Source organism: Aythya marila (assembly GCF_965140915.1).
Source record: "Aythya marila genome assembly, chromosome: 6".
Classification (NCBI taxonomy): Eukaryota; Metazoa; Chordata; class Aves; order Anseriformes; family Anatidae; genus Aythya; species Aythya marila.
Window position 1 is genome coordinate 806220 of NC_139047.1, and position 16773 is coordinate 822992.

Sequence of the window (16773 nt, forward strand, 5' to 3'; positions counted from 1 at the left end):
TTCTTGCTAATATTAGGCTCATGAAAATCTTTCTGCTCTGTAGGTTAGTTATTATTTATAAAAATCACAGAACCAGCTGATACATTCATAAGCTAATTATTGTAGCAGCTGGGTACACATGGTGCAATATGTCTGAGGCTGTGAAGTATCACAGATTTCTTGGGGCCTGCTGTGGTGGGGGTGTGCTGTTGAAGGCTAGATCCCTTAATCTGATCAGCCAAGCAAATACTTTGTAGGGAAACTGGATTAATATCTCTCTAAATACCGTGGATGTGCTTCACCTTCAGAACCAGGCTCCTTTAAACGTGCCATTAGCCTATCTCCTTTGGGGAATTGAGAAGTTCTCAGGTGTCCTCAGGATGACAGGGTCTTTGCCTGGTGCCTCCCTTTGCCAGAAATTAATTTGGTTTGCTCATGTCTGCACACATGGTCACACTACAGTCTAATCTTTTCCCTAATAGCTCCAAGGTCAGGACCTCGCATGTTGCCAGGCAAATTGAGCACTACCCTTCTTAAAGACTAATGGCAGCGAGTGCGTAGTCCATAATGAGGCCTGTAGTGTTTCTCTAAGTGATTGTAATGAGCGCTGATTATAACGGGACAGATAAATCAAAATGCAGCCGTCGCTGTTGGGCTAGCTGGGCCAGCTTTGGGAAGCAGAGGTGGCCCGGCTGAACTGTCCCCGGGCTCTGCCAGAGCCAGGTGCCCCTTAGCCCTCGGGAGAGACCCGGAGCTGTCCTCCCACAGGCCTGCCCTGCACTGGGCTCAGCTCCACCAGATGCGGGGTGTTGTTTCTATTTGCTGTTAAATGATTGGTCTCCATGCTGTGGCATCCCTTGGGAGATGTTAAACATACCTGCTTGAAACGTCTGAAAGGGTTTGGTTGGAGACTTCCTCAGATCACTGAAAAGCAGGGAGAAACAGGAGCTTGTTTTTTCCACAGATGTTTTATTTTCCATCTCAAATTTTTTTTCCTTTGTATGGAGAACCCCCTGAGAACATACAGTGGAGCTGGGAGGTTTTTCCTGTCTTCTCTAAAAGAAAGTTTTGGGGAATTTCTGAGTGGAGAAAGGGGATTGAGGAGAACTGAGGGCAAGGGATATGGTCAAACCAAATTAAATTGCGGACATCACCTGGCTGAGAGATTACCCAAATACCAGTCAAAATACTTTGAAAAATATAGATTTTTTTCCCTAAGTAAATGATTAGATATCTTGTTTTCATCCTTGTCCCCCCATCCCCCCAGCCCTCCTAGTTTATTGCAAGAAAAGATCAGGTCTGCACAAATGTGGCCTCTCACTTGTAAAAACAAGGCAGTGTTGTGTTACAGATTAGTTTATAAATCCCTAGTGGCTTCACAGTTCAGTGCCTACAGCTGCTGCAGATGGGCCTGGGTTTTTGTCTCTTCGCTGTGTTGCAGCCGGCAGTTGAAGGAGAAAATGGAATGATCAGGTTATTAACATGTAGGCCGCGAGGAAGAGGCTGCACAATGAGAACAGCTGGTGTTGCTGTCTTGGCTGATGCAGCGGAGATAATCAAATCTTGCCTTTTTTGGGGGGGTGGTCAGAAGACACAGTGGAGAGTGAGACAAACAACGGCTTATGATATTATATATGGGGCTTACAGTGCATGTTAGAAGTTGTCAATGGCTTACAAGTTGTGATACAAAAAAGCAGTACCGAAAAAACACCGCATGAGCCTGTAACGAACCTGTCTGTTCAGCTTGCTCTCATCAGTGTTTGGAAAAACACAGTTTTGGCTACTTCTTGTACTGTACAATTTTAACATTGATCAAGTTATCTTTTAGGTATTGTAAGGTGCCTGTCAAAATGGTGTCAAAATGCTGAGTTGCAGCTCGAAAATGATAGGTTATAGAGCTACTAGGTAAAATATTTTGACAGGAGTCAGTAAGGCGCGTTGACAGCATCCTCGGCATTATCTTCTCGTTTTCTGGCATTTGCATTGCGTCTCCTTGCACACAGGCACAGGAGAGGGATTGCTGTCCCCAGCTCCAAGCAGCACTGGCTGCTGGCAGGCAGGATGGGCTGGCTGCGAACCCCTCGCAGGTGCAGCAACAGCCCCTGTTCCTGGGTAACTGCTGGGGAGCCCAGGTCACCTCCACACACATGTGGGCTGTTCTCATCTTATTTCTGCTGCCATTTTGCTCTCTGCCTGGCTTTGTTTTTAGGATGGTTTCGTTTTCCTGAAGTGCTGGTGCTTCCTCCTGCAGTGATCTGAGCTCTCAGCCCCTCTGGAGAGTACAGTGTTAACTTTTTGATGGCATTTCAAGTTAACTATAAAGTAATGTAGCAGGATTAAGCTCAGTTATTAGGATTGGTAGCTGGCTTTAGAATTACCTCCACATAATGTCTCTCTGGATTTATATAGTAACTTCTGGAGAGCCCTGTTTGCTTCTTTCCTGTTAATACTAGAGGATTCCCTTCCTGTGAGGCTGAATCTTCTATATTTAGTGGCCATTATTTGATTATTTAAAGCTGTCAAGTTTTAGTGGGGCTCAGAGGTGGGGGAGTCACATATAGCAACAGTGGATCAAAGGGCTTTACTTGATAATGTCTTCTTTCAAACACTTTCAGTGGTGGTTGAATTCCTGGTCCTGCAGCTGCAAACCTTTGCATGAGGATTGTTAGCCAAGTGTTAGAGGTTACATCTCCCATGCTCATGCTCAGATGATGACATAAAGGGACTCTGAAATGGAAGAAGTAGAGATGCACCTTTATTTCAACTCTGGGTTTTATAGGGAAAAAAAAAAAAAAAAAAAAGATATTCGAGCATTCTGTATGTGAGGTGATATTACAACAGCAGGCAAGATACTGTGCTTCCCAGTTCCTGTTAAACTCTGCTGGTTGTTTCTTTGAATGTTTCTTTACATTGTAGAAAGTTTAATATATCCTGCATTTGTTAAGACCAAAGGGCAGCTGAGGATAGGGGAGGTTTCTGTGTGAGATGAACAGTAAAACTTGCAGCACAGAGCTTTAAGGCTAGCTGAGGTTTCACTCACATCTGGTTCCTCAGTGAATTAACTCTGCTGACCCTCCTGTTGCAGGGCTGGCTCTGTGAGCTACTTCGCTGGAAAGAAAACCCAAGTCCAGAAAACCGCACCCTCTGGGAGAACCTCTGCACCATTCGCCGCTTCTTGAACCTTCCTCAGCATGAGAGGGATGTGATCTATGAGGAGGAGTCCAGACATCACCACAGCGAGCGTATGCAGCATGTTGTCCAGCTCACTCCTGAGCCTGTGCAGGTCAGAGTGCTAACATCCTCTCAAGGAGTTTTTGTGGGTAACAGCTGTCAGGAGTAGAGAGAAGCAACTCTTTCCAGCTTCCCTCTGATGTGCGAGTTAGGACATGCTGATTTTCATCTGTCTGTAGGACTGCATGCAAGCCACAGTTCTCACGTCCTGAGCTCACTGTGTGTACATTGCAGCATGTGTGTTGAGAGTGTGTGCATGGTCATGTTGGTGGCTCAAGAAAGGACATGTGACAGTCTATGCCAGCAACAACATTAAGGTCAGTGGTAGCGATATTTTGGAGCTCTCTTAGTGTCAGTAGTTGTGTTGTGGTTGAAACAATTTAGTTGCCTAAAGCTGCCAACATTTGGAGGAGTACAAATATGTGCCTCAGCAATACCATGAGAAGTGTGCGGTTAGGGAGAATAGGAGTGGGGTTTCATCAACTGTTCCTTCTCACAGAACATGAGCACCCCAATGCCCGCTTTCTGACTGTGACCAACAGGCAACAGCAGCCATATTTCCTCTAGTTTCTGTATCAGCTGTATGCACATCCCTAATAACTACTGAGGGATATCACAAAACTGAACATGTCATGGTGGTCAAGAGAGGCTCAGGACTGGTCTGAAGTGAGAGCTGGTCTTGGAAACTTAAGAGATCCTTTCTTCACTCTGCATTTTTTGTGATCCCGTAATTTAAAACGTTTACTGGTTTCATGGTGGGAAGAGAGATTGTGAAGTGTTACTTGTACTTTGGTCATGGCACCAAACACTGGAGTAGCTCTTAATCTGAAGTCTCTCTGTTAGGCGTTGTTTTAAAAATTAACTAAAATGAACAGTGCTATTCTACCTCAAAGGTCTTCCAGCTGATGGCAAGTGTCATGCAGTAAGTGAGACCAGCACACAGTAGAGGAAGGGACCAGGCCAGTAGTGGGAGGAACCTTCTAGAGAGGTTGATGGTTGTTTGGGCTGGCTCTGGGAGCAGCATGGTGGCTACAAGTTATGAAGAAGCTTTTTATTCTTCTGCTTGTTTTATGTAGCTATTATTTAGGTTACCAGTATTCTTTGGTGGTACTTCAGAGAATGGGGCAGAAAGTAAGGTAGTGTTACGGAAGAGCACAGATTTGTCATTACATACAAACAGCTACTGTGGAAGGAGGACAAAAGGTTGATAAATGACAACAGTGAGGAGGGAGGATGGATGGAGGGAGGATGAATGTGTGACAGTTCATGAAGCTCAAGAGAACTCCAGGGGCAGAGGTTGGACAACTGAGAGGGGATATGTTTGTTCAATCCACAAATCTGAGGTGACACCTTCTGTGGCACAACATCCTCTTGAATTGTCACTGTGCCTCAGTGCCACTTGCCTGATCCCATTGCATGGCCATTCTCAGTCATCCATACTGTGTTTCTCTCCGATAATCTCACAGTTCCTTCTCCCACCTTCACTCTCCACATTGTTGTTTGATCACAGCTTGCACTGCTTTGTTACTCTTGCTGTGAACCTTGGCATTCAGCCTCTATTCTTTGTCTCTGCTCTTGTTCTGCTGCTGCTAGTACTGCTGCCAACAATCTAATCACCTTTTTCCAAAGGTGGTGGTGGTGGGGGGGTTCTGTCTTGTAGCCGTGCCCCTTCTGAAACACTTTTTTCTCACCCAGATTAATTATTGCCTCGTTCAGTCTCCTTTGTCTCTTCTGCTGCTGACTTCCTCCTTGCTCTCCATTCTGTCTTTGCCTGGAAGAAAAAAAATGTGGTTCTTGGGGTTCAGATCATCAGAGTGGTAAAATAGACGAAGTGTTGTTAAGTAATTAATGTTGCAAGTTTTGGCTTCTATGTTCCCAAAAGTTTGTGAGATCTTGGAGGCAAGGAGCTACAAAAGGGTAAAGGGTTGAGCTAACATGTGGGAAGATGACTAGATTTGTGTAGATTTTGAACAAATTAACCCAGTTCTGGTGCCCACACCAAGTAGGATTATCCTCTAAGGGACAGTTTGAAGAAAAAGTTTCCTTGAGCTCTTGTTGGTGACCTTGATGATTAGCCTACTTTCCAAAGTCTTCTGCACATCACTTTTCTGTGCAGTGCAGGTCGGCTCTTCTGAGTGACACATTACACTGCGTTGGAATGTGATGCATTTGTATTTGTCAGCAAGTTACAAAGCCATGGATTAATTATTTATTACAGTCAAAATATGAAAAATGAAGAAAAATAAATGGAACCAGCTGGCAACTACATACAGCAAAACTCTAGAGACCCTGATATACAGTTGATACAGTAGGCTTGTGTTTTGGGGGGTGCTGCATTTTAGAGCTATGTTTGCCCATCCAAAAACCCCAGTAGGCTTCTGCAAGGCATGCTACCAGTGCAAGACACAGGAGGCTTGCTCTCCACCTGCTCCCTACTGTCAAATGATAACCCCGCACCAAGCAACTTTTGTGTAGTTTTCAGTCTCTGGGACTTGGATTGTTTCGGGCAGCAAGGTTTGTTTTTTGGCTTTGGTGCAAGGGTCACTATTAGGTAATTAGCCATGAAGAATCAATGACAGCAGCAAGAGACGTAAAACTGAGGTCCTCACACTTAGAGTCACTGGAGATTTTGTGACACTTTGCATAAGAGTAGGGGGTCTTGGGCTCAACTCCTGGCCAAACTCCAGGCTGAGTAATTACATTCTGCCTGTCTAAAATTCCCTCTGTAGTGTCAAGTGGGAAAGCAACTCTAATTTCCTTCTCAAAGCAGTGGCGGGTGCAGAACGTCTGCTGTGGTGCCTGGCTGCATTTTAGCAGGGGATGGAAACATCCAAGAGCTGCAGTCACTGACCTACTTCGCTTTGCAGACTTTGCTAGTGAAAAATGCACTGTAAATGAAGCCCTTACCTGCAGCCTTGATGTCAAGATGACAATCCTTTGAAGAAGCCCTGAGTAGCAGCACCGTAAATAAGAGCAGGTGTAGTGCTGTACTTCTGAAGCAGGCAGGAGTCTCTTACCTCTGCTTTCTCTCTCTGCCCACCCTCTTCTTTCTCTCTGTTCTGAAGGTTTTGGCATGTGTGCCGTAATTTGAACCTGATGCTTGAATCTTGTGCTCCTCGAACTGTGAGACTGGGAGAGCCTGAAATCAGGCTGCCTCATGCTGCTGCCAGAGCTCCCTGCCACCCCAACTGAGCCCTCTCTAAGCTGGGAACATCCCTCTTGCAGGCTGAAGGGCTTGGAAGAAACTCCCAGCTATCATCAAAAGAGGCATAGCCAGGCTAAAGATATCAAGTAGATCAACTCCAGACTTTTCCAGATACAGGCTCTTGGAAATGGCAAATATTTCATTGTGATGAACTTTGTGTAGTTCATGTGTTGATTTTGGGCTTGGGTATACCTTCAGTGAGGGAATCACCCCAAAGCCGGGAATGGTTTCTGTACTGTAGAGGCAAGGTGTGTGCAGCAGGGCAGTTATTGTACTGCTGCAGAAGATCAGCTGGACTGAACGTGGATCTTGGTGTTTAAAGGATTGTTGTTTCTGTTGTGGCAGGTTCTTTCCCTCTGCTCTGTATCGCTTGCCCTGTTTAGTTTTAGGCTTGGTGCTTTACAAAGAAACATATATATATTTTTTTGTCTTCCATTAGATTTTTCCTGTCAGCCATATATTAAGCCATTTAATTAAATATTTTCCTGTTTCTGAAATGAAAAATATCTATAGTGGAAGCTCAGTGCACAAGGAATTCTTCCCTGCACACTTGATTTATTTGTTATTGTGCTGAAGAGTCATAAAAGCTGAGCCCTGTGGAGCTCTGTGACATGGCTGTATTTGCTGGCAGCATCGGGTGTGACCATGTGGATGTGCTGGGGCACGGATTTTCCTTCGCATGCCGGTTGCAAAGCATCCAGCCTACACCTACATGTTGCTGTGCACACAGGCGTAGCTCTCCACAGCCATGCACTTGGCTTTTAAGGACATTCAGGTGTGCACTAAATAGCTGTTTCTCTTTCCTGTTCTGTTCCGTGTGTTGTAATCACCAAGTGCTGCTATGGGACTAAGGAGACCTGCAAGCTTGTGCCTAGCTCAATACCACGAGGAGTCCACCTTTGATTTACAGAATGCTCAAGTTGTGGGTTTCTGGAGGATGGGAGGGTATTCTGGAAAGCATTTTTATATTTTTCGTCCTGTTCCCACCATCACATGTGGGATCCTGGCTGAAACTTCTATCTGGCCTGGCTCTTCATATGCAGCTCTGCCAGACAGACTGCGTGTAAAGCAGTTCCTTTGCAGCAAGCAGTCCTCACATTTCTGTGTTTAGTTTCCTGCAAAGGCAAGGGTTAGTTACCCTGTTGTACTTTCCATCCCTTGCTAAATCCCACTGTTTCCAGGCTATTTGCTGGCATTGAACCTTTCTGGTGTGTTCGCACTGCGAGGTGCCTACAGACCCCTTCCTGCTGCTAGCCAAGGGATTTTGGTGTTTGTTACAGACATGCTGGGACACAGTAAATCTAATTTCCCTCCCTTCTCCCAGTACTCGTCTGCTGTGTCCAAGGTGACCACCCCAGATAATAACCATCTTGCCTGGCACTTTAATATAGTGCTAATTCATTGTTAATTGCTGGGACAGAAAAACCTGACTCAGCTTGGAAAATGATGAATCAAGATGTTGTCTCTGGAGTGTTAAGGTGGATAAGCCAGTTTTCCGGAGTAATGAGACCCCATGTCTTAAAGTACCTACTATTCAGAAAGCAGGGAAACCTTGCATTTCATTTGCTGCATAAACCATCAGATAGAAGCTCGTAGGTATGTATTGGTTTAAAAGGAATCAAATGTTGACTTTAAAGAAACAGGAATGGTTTTTCCATACTTTCTGATACTCTGTTACTTTTGAAACTCTTTAAAAATGACATCCCTCCACCTTTTTTTTTTTTTTCCCTCAGGAGCTTTGATTTAGACAAATCCGGCAATTCATAATAGTTCAGATCATAAATCATGAGGGAACATTAGTAAATAAAAGAAGGCATAGCAGAAAGCTGCAGGATAGGTCTTTTGTATTGTGTGTTCACTGCAAACATTGTGGTCTTTCTTTAAATATGCGGAAAATAACACACCGCAGAAGTAAATGAAAGACTAATTTTGTCATTTTGTGAGGGATGGAAGGGAACAAATATTTTAGAAATGACGATGAAATACAAAACAGTAGAACACAGATCCTTAGTAAAAATGGGTCAAGGCAAGTGGCGATGGCAATCCAATGAAACTAATTTCATATTCTCTTTCTAGAAGTAATAAAGAAGGGAATGAACACCACAGTGGTGCTTCCTAATGAAATATCTTATTCAAACAACATCTTAGAGTTCATGGGTCGTAGAATACATAGCATGCAGATGGGGAAAACACTGAGGCTTAAAATTTATTTTCTTAAAAAATAATATTAATTAATAATACTTGGGCAGTCACAGATGATGAGTGAAACAAAGCTGTGTTATTCCACAGAGGAACATAGTGGGTTTAATAATCTATAGGATGATATATGCAGTGAGTTTTCACCATGGTTGTGTGTACTACAGCAGTAGATTTCATATACTGGAAGACATGACTGGGTTGTCTGTGAAACTCAGGCAAAAACTGATTTCCCAAACCATGCTTAGCTCTCTGTTTGACTTGGTGCTTACTGTCTAAGCTGAGTAGATGCATTGGGCTATTTAGAAGATGTGGCCACATCCCAGCAGAAAGCAGTATGTGTAAACCTTTCCAATGTCTGCTGTCTCTGGACTGCTCTCTTGTATGGCTCCAGTACCCATGTCCGGGAGTCAGACATGCAGTGTTTGGTAGCAAAAGCTGGGGCTTCATGCTCTGCTTTTCCATCCCAATGCACACCTGCTAGTTGCACCTTCTGGAGCCCACCATTTTCTTGACAGGCTGTGGTAGCTCAGGAGCCTTGCACAAGTGTTGACAAAGGCAACAGGAGCCTGTGTATGACAATGAACCCCTTATATTAGACTCTGAGGTATTCAATAGAGTTTCTTATGATTGATAGTTATTCCAATTGCAGTGGAAAGCCACCAAGCTTTGACTGCTATAGCCAAAACTACCTACTGCGCATTTTCAGCTGTTTCTGTTTAGTGTGGATATCTAATGTGGCTGAAAAGTGCTGCTGATTAACTTTAAGCCTGTGATTCCCCTTATAATGATAGCGAGGACTGCATTCAAATTAAAGCAATACTGCTTCTGCTCTGAAATTAATTTAGTTTATTATTCTATTTAATCCTAGAAATGGGAGACCAACTACATAGTGTTTTTTGTTGTTGTTGTTGTTTTTTTCTGAGGTGGCAATTTTTATTCTGCCAGAGTTGTCTTCTGCATAGCAGTCATCAGTATATTAAAAGACTGTGCAGCTTTTGGTATTTGTTCAGACTCCTGGAGCTGTGAGGCCACCTCTGTGCCACCTGCTCCCAGACAGCTTTCATTTGGTGCAGGATCAACTGAGAGCAGGGACAGGAGTGAGGTGGGACTCAGGAAGGAGGGAGCTGTCTGCCTGGCTGGCATTTGTGCAGGGCTGCCCCGGAGTAGTTCTGCTCCTGCTCCCCTAGCTCCTACAGAGGGTTGCTCAAGGCAGAAATCCGTTTCAAATCTGAATGTGTGGATTTAGTACTGTGGAGACTTGGCAGGAATCAGCAGGGTGGTGGTTTTACATTGATGTTGCTCTGACAGGTCGTCTTTTTAGCAAATTACATCACTGTTGCTCTGGCCCCTGCCGTCTCACCCTTTTGCCTTTCACACACAATTTGATCAGATTTAGCCCTTGTTTCTTCCAGTGCTGGCCTTGTTATAAATGCTAAGCTGCCAGTGTTGTAAAGAGTCATGGTAGGTTGAGGATGAGCAAACATCCAGAGCAAGATTACTAAATAAAGCTCTTTAAATTCACGTAACCTTTGAAGCTTGTGCTGGCTGGCAGCAGGCAAATCTTGAGGCTGGATGAGCCTCCATTCCACTTATGTTGGAAAATTTTGCAGTTAAAAACATTGCTCTTTTTTGTTTCATTTTAGTGTTCCCCGAATGTTCTCTGTTCCTCGCATTTGTATATAAATGGTAATGTCAGGCTTTAGAGCTGTGTAAGTGTTTATAGGCTATTGGTTGTAGGCAGCGTTTTATTCTCATGCTCCATACAGAAGTCTTAGAATAAAGTTAGAGCCCCAGATCATTGCAGCTGGCCCTTGTGTACAGATAGGCAATTATAAAAATTACATGGGGAGGGAAATAATATTGTATTGTGCTGTAACAGTACATGGCACTGTTTGTCCCCCAAAGATCTCAGAGAGCAAGCAAGCTGCTTTTCCTCCCATGTTGCACAGCATCCCCCTAGGAAACTCTGCAGCTTCTGGGCAGTGCTGGGAGTTAGGCTATGACAGAGAAGGAAATAGATGCTTGGTCTCCCTGCCCTGGGCCAGTCTTTTCAGAAGTTTGTTGGTGCAGATCTCTCCTCTCCTCTCCTCTCCTCTCCTCTCCTCTCCTCTCCTCTCCTCTCCTCTCCTCTCCTCTCCTCTCCTCTCCTCTCCTCTCCTCTCCTCTCCTCTCCTCTCCTCTCCTCTCCTCTCCTCTCCTCTCCTCTCCTCTCCTCTCCTCTCCTCTCCTCTCCTCTCCTCTCCTCTCCTCTCCTCTCCTCTCCTCTCCTCTCCTCTCCTCTCCTCTCCTCTCCTCTCCTCTCCTCTCCTCTCCTCTCCTCTCCTCTCCTCTCCTCTCCTCTCCTCTCCTCTCCTCTCCTCTCCTCTCCTCTCCTCTCCTCTCCTCTCCTCTCCTCTCCTCTCCTCTCCTCTCCTCTCCTCTCCTCTCCTCTCCTCTCCTCTCCTCTCCTCTCCTCTCCTCTCCTCTCCTCTCCTCTCCTCTCCTCTCCTCTCCTCTCCTCTCCTCTCCTCTCCTCTCCTCTCCTCTCCTCTCCTCTCCTCTCCTCTCCTCTCCTCTCCTCTCCTCTCCTCTCCTCTCCTCTCCTCTCCTCTCCTCTCCGCTGTGTATGCATGTTGTTGCATGTTTGTATGGACTTTTATAGGAATTACAGATTGAAACAGGAAATGTTTCTGTGTGTATGCACTATTCTCACACATCAAGTATCCAGAAGTACAGTAGCACATATTTTTTCTCACAGTCATCTATGCTTACAGTGTTTCAAAGAATATTCCAAAATATCTTGGCACAGACAAAGCGAAGCTGTTTGCAAGATCCCTAGCTGTGGAACAACAAAGGCTACATTCTGAACACACATCACACATGACTTTAATAAAAGTCTTAAACAAAAATCAGATAATGTATTTAGAAAATTTAATTTCTCTATTTATGATGCTACTCACATGAAAGGAAGTAGGTGTCCCCTTATGCCTCCTTTCCAGCGTCTTTTTCTCCAGTTCTGCTCACTTCTTCATGTTTTGAATTAGAACATAAAAAAAATGTGTGCTTAAATACAAATAAATACATTTTAAAGCCACTGGCCAGTAATTTAGGACCAACTCAAATTGCAGTACCTAATTTCAAAAGGTCTCGGTGTCCAGAAACCAGTGAGTACAAACACATATATGGTGCCTCTCATGGAGCATTCGGAAGTTTGAAACATGTAAATTCATAAATCTCCTATCAGTACATATGGCGAAAAGGATGTGGTAAATCACAGAACTTACCCTGGCTAGTATAGACCCAGCCATCTCATTAACTTCATGTCAAAAAACATTCCTCGGTTTCCAGTTCGGACCAATTTTAGTTTTATGCTATTTGTACTGTCATGGAGCAAAATAATGTTGACATCCTTGAAATTCCTGGTTGCTTTTTCTCAAATTTATGGTTTGGGTTATTCTTTAATTAGACCATGCCCATATGATCCAAGGCACATGGACAAAGAGGACAAATCCCATCACATGGGTGTTGAGGAAAGAAAGCACATTCTGCAAAAAAAGCTTAATGCAGATTTATAGTTTGTACAGGTTTTTAGCAGAATGATGTGGCTAAATCTCTTGGTTAGGTTTGGAAAACCCTGGTCTCCTCAATCTTGCTTGCAAAAAGCTTGGCAACCCAGTTTTCTTTTTACTTTTTGGGGTTTTAGTAATTTTTAGACTTGAAACATGCAAGAGATTGCAGAAGTATACTACCACTGGATACAATAGGTTTGTGCCTGCGAGGAGGAATAGCTCACTCCTATTCTGTGCTGTGCTGAGAAGGATTGTGGTGGCAACTGCAAATCCATCCAGTTGTAGCAGAAAGAAAGAGACACACTAAAATTCCAGGACTCAACAGGCCTCATAAAAAGATCTGTCTGGACAACACTTCACTAGTTAAGTGCTAAGTTATTATTATTATTTATTATTTATTTCCTCGTCTATTTTTTTCTTGTACTCAACAAGCAGGAAATATCTTTGTTATTTCATTATAGGAGTGAGATAAATGTATTCCCTGCAGTGTTTGAAATTTTAATAATCCATAATAAATAAAATCATATCTAATAGCATAACTGCTTTCAATTGGCAATGTGATCTAGATGCATTGCAATGGCAGAAACATAAATAGTTGCAGCCTCTGAAAGCCTACTTCCTATTTGCTAAATATACTTGGCTTGCTTTAAATTCCTTTGTGTGCAGTCATTAATACAATCCTCTTTGACAGCATTTAATTAAAGTGCTTTTCTCTATTAAATTCATTAAAACTTTTTTTTTTCTTTATATACAACTGTTTCCCAGACACTGAATGTTAAGGACCTGTAGGCCTCTCTTCAAATAACTTCTCTCTCCTTGTTGTAAATTGTTAATTAAATTTAACTTAGACTGTTTAAAGATGGCTTGGAAAAGAAAGCCAGATTTCAGTATATGGTCTCAATCATGTCTGATCTTTTTTAACACAATTTTTTCCATGTAGCTATAGGCTGCACGTTATATTGTTTATGAACGTTGCTGTACATTGAAGCTGGAACCAAGCAAAGAAATATCCTAAAAAGCCTCATTCCCATCTCACTTCAAAAATTTGCATCTTTTTTTTTTTTTTTTTTTTTGGTGCACTTTTGTAACCTAAGAGTATGTGCATGGAGGAGTAAGGAAGGAGGAGCTGTTTAGTATTAATAGATTATTGACAGTTTAATGTCTTGGCACCTAGACAGCCCATAAGGTATAATAAACAGGAAGCTGTCTGATGTGAGAGCAGTCAATAGTGTATTCAATCAGAACCTTTCAGTTAATTGCTGGTTGACCTCAGAGATTTCCTTTAAGTGAAACTGTCCTTTGCTCAGATCTCATCTGGTTTTCAGGGTTTAATTTGAGAATGCCCTTTCCATATGGTAGCTTATACATACGTTCCTGGTTGGAGTTTTGCTTTGCTCCCATGCACGGCATCGCAAGAGCCAGCGTCTGTGTGGGGCTGCATAGTACACGTGGCTGCACGTTGCATGTGTGCAACCCCTCTGAGGGCTGAGAGCATGGTGGGAGGCAGGAGTGGTGCCAGGGCCGTCGCAGTCCCAGTGCCTGGCTCACCACATCCCCACAGGAGTGTGCAGGGGCCATGCCAGGCTCTGGTAGGAGCTCCCTGCTGCCCAGTGAGGCTGGTGGCACGCAGGTGGCACCCCACGGCCTGGGGCTGGGGCCAGTGGAGCCAGGTTGGCTGCCCTCTCAGCCCTGGCTGTACCCAGCATGGAGCTGGACTGCCAGCAGACACGAACACAACAGTTAAGGCAGGGAGGTTGGTAAACTGATGGCAGAGGCATTTTCAAAGCAGCTGAGCTGTTTCCCAGTGTTTTGGGTAGAGCTCGGCACAGCTTGGTGGCTGGGTGTGCACGGCGGTGTTAGGAGACCTGACCTGACCTGTGCAGGTGAGCTGTGCCACAGCCCCAGGAGAGGGCTGGCGCCACTGCAGGTGAGCCACGGGCTCACATTCCCCAGGTTCTCCGTGCAAGTGCAAAACAAGGCTCATTTGTAGTTGGTTACCCTAATTTCTGCACTTAGCCATTCTTATTTTTTCGGACTACATATCTTGATGAGATCTAGATAAGCTACAAAGGCAAGCAGGCAGGAAACTTCATGGGCAGTCCCTGACCCTGGCTAGCTGGAAACCATCTGCTTATTTGGGGAGAGAGCCTACATGATAATCTTTCCTAGCAAGTATGCTGTGTTTGGGTTTTTCTTCATTTCCCTCCAACTGTTGACTTCAAGTGTGTGTGTTTTCCTGAAGTGAGATGAGGGAGGGTCAACTGCAGCAGCCCTTGTTGGCAGCAAAGGGGTTTGGGTTTGCCAGTGGCAGCAAGTACAGCCCCATGAAGGAAATGCTTTTTTACCAGACCTGGTTTAATTTACATTTCATTCAGTCAGGAGACTTTTTTATTGTCTCTAGATCTTCCAGTGATTTTGTCTTTTAGCCACTTACCATGCATTCAGACTGTGGTTTGCTGAAAGGAGTATTATTACTTTTAATCTCTAATTTTGCCCTGGGTTTCATTCATTTCTGTGGTTATCTTTGTCCATCGGCACAGAACAAACTGCTTATGGCTTTTAATGGTCTGATTAGCACTGGGGAAGCATTGCTGACTTGGAGTAATATTACTGCTGTTATCCCCTGGTTTAGATGAGATCAGGCTTCAGAATGCCATATTGCTCTATTTGGGATTCATTTGAGTCCAGTCTGGTTCCCAGACTGAGGTAGATTGTAAATTTCTTGGATTCAAGAGTGTCGGAAAAGTGAGGGGAAATAGTCTTGCTGACACCTTTTCCTGGGGTGTTTGAATGATGAGAAAGGCTTTGATCCGTTCCTTCTGGAGAGAATGGAACAAAATATGGTGAGATGGACAAAAAATAAGGATGAGTTCCCACATAAATGTGTGTTCCTTTGGCCATCAGCTGTAACATGCACTCTTTGTGCTGAGAAGACTCCAGCCAGAGTATATTCAAAGGTCCTTTAAGGCTTTTATCAGACTTACTGACCAAGCTGCTAATTCCATAGATGAAATTACTCCCACATGCAATAAAAACTGTAAGCTGTATTGGATTTTGAGATATGAAAGATTCACATCCAGTTCCCTTTATAAACTGTGTTACATTCCATTCCTTCCCATCAGTACTGCCCTTTGTAATTGTGACCGCAAAGTTCATAGGTAGGAAGATGGCTGTGAGCCTCTGTTACTTGGGTGGTACAGCCCAGAACTACGTAAGTGCTTGAGCTAAGTTTAAGAGGTTGCTGACATTTTTGAAATATTGAAAGAAAAAAATATGTTGGTGCTTTTAAAATTTTAAAATAGGAAGGAAGAGGGAAAAAAAAAAAAAAAAAAAGGTTTGTAGCAGTTTAGAGCAACATAACACTTTAAAGGAAAATAGAAAGGAAGAATTTGAAGGGCAAAAGTTACTCTGAATAAAAGCTGCCAGATTTTGCTCTTTCATGAAAAATGCCGAAATGACTGCTTGAACTTTGTCAGAATATTTCCCCCTTCCCCAGGCAAATGTCTCAGAAAAGTAGACTTTATTTAAGCAATACTTTGATTTCATTCAGTCAAAACGTTTGAAACAAAGATTTTTGACTGAAAAATGCTACATAATTCTAATCTTAATGAAGAGAAGAATGGCGTTTTGCATTTCTAGCAAAAGGCTGGGGCTCCTTACACACAGACCTATACAAGATGCAGGCTTGTGTTAAGTTTGATCTTTCTGCCACAATTAGGTGTGTGTAGCCAAGCAAGGGCTGGGCTGTCAGCAGAGCTCTCCCCAGCAGGCAATGGCCAGAGATGGCTACAACACAATGTGTTTTTCTGTTTTGTCCTATTACAACCTTGCTGGCTATATAGTAAACTATTTTGTTAAAAATGAACAAGTACCTTTTATTTTCCAACTGCATATATTTTCTAGTACTGTGAAGATAAACTGCAGGTGCTGCTGGTAGGAGACTTTCCATAAAACCTTTTTCTTCCAGCATCCATAACCCGCAAAATATCGGCACAGGTCAGAGTAGCGAGCTGTCAGAAGCAGTTATGCCAGCACAGCTTCCTCACTCTCCTAGACATACCCACCTTTAGCAGAGTGTTATCAGGAAGACAAAGAATTTCAGATCTAATTCTCCAAGGCCTCCTGTCCTCAGTGCCCTAATCTACGGGGCAGAGTGTACTTTGGTCATTTGATTTTTATTTACCCAGTTTCAAGCTAAGGGTATAATAAAGCACATTACGCCCGTTGCATGTGTGGTAATGCTGGGTATTTTGCCTTTTACCATGGTAGTTGATTATAATGCACTTTTTAAGACTTACTTTCTAAAAAAAGGAATATTTAGACTTTTATGTGTTTGATTCACACAGTATAGTTTGCTCAAGTCCTGTTATTAAGTACATTGGTGGTTAAGTCTAGAAAGCAAAAAACATGCTGAGTAGTGTTTTATCAGCACAAATCTATTATTTTCACTAACCATAACAGTCAGGTTCTCCTGACTTGTAACTGCCCCCATTGTAAAAATTAACAGTACAGTTGGGTATTCCTGGAACCCCAAATAGCCATCTGTGAGGACCTAAAACAGTTTGATGGGACAAATAATTAACTGTCCCTCCAGAATCCAGTGTCTAATCC

General features: G+C 43.5%; 1 protein-coding gene across 1 annotated transcript in view; it reads left to right on the top strand.

Annotated features, from left to right (window-relative positions):
- The window catches only part of SATB2 (SATB homeobox 2), a 138013-nt gene that overhangs the window by 109071 nt on the left and 12169 nt on the right, over positions 1–16773 (top strand). The window contains exon 10 of the mRNA XM_082763059.1: positions 3065–3262. Coding sequence (XP_082619185.1) covers positions 3065–3262 — 198 coding nt within the window. The remainder of the gene's footprint in view (positions 1–3064; positions 3263–16773) is intronic.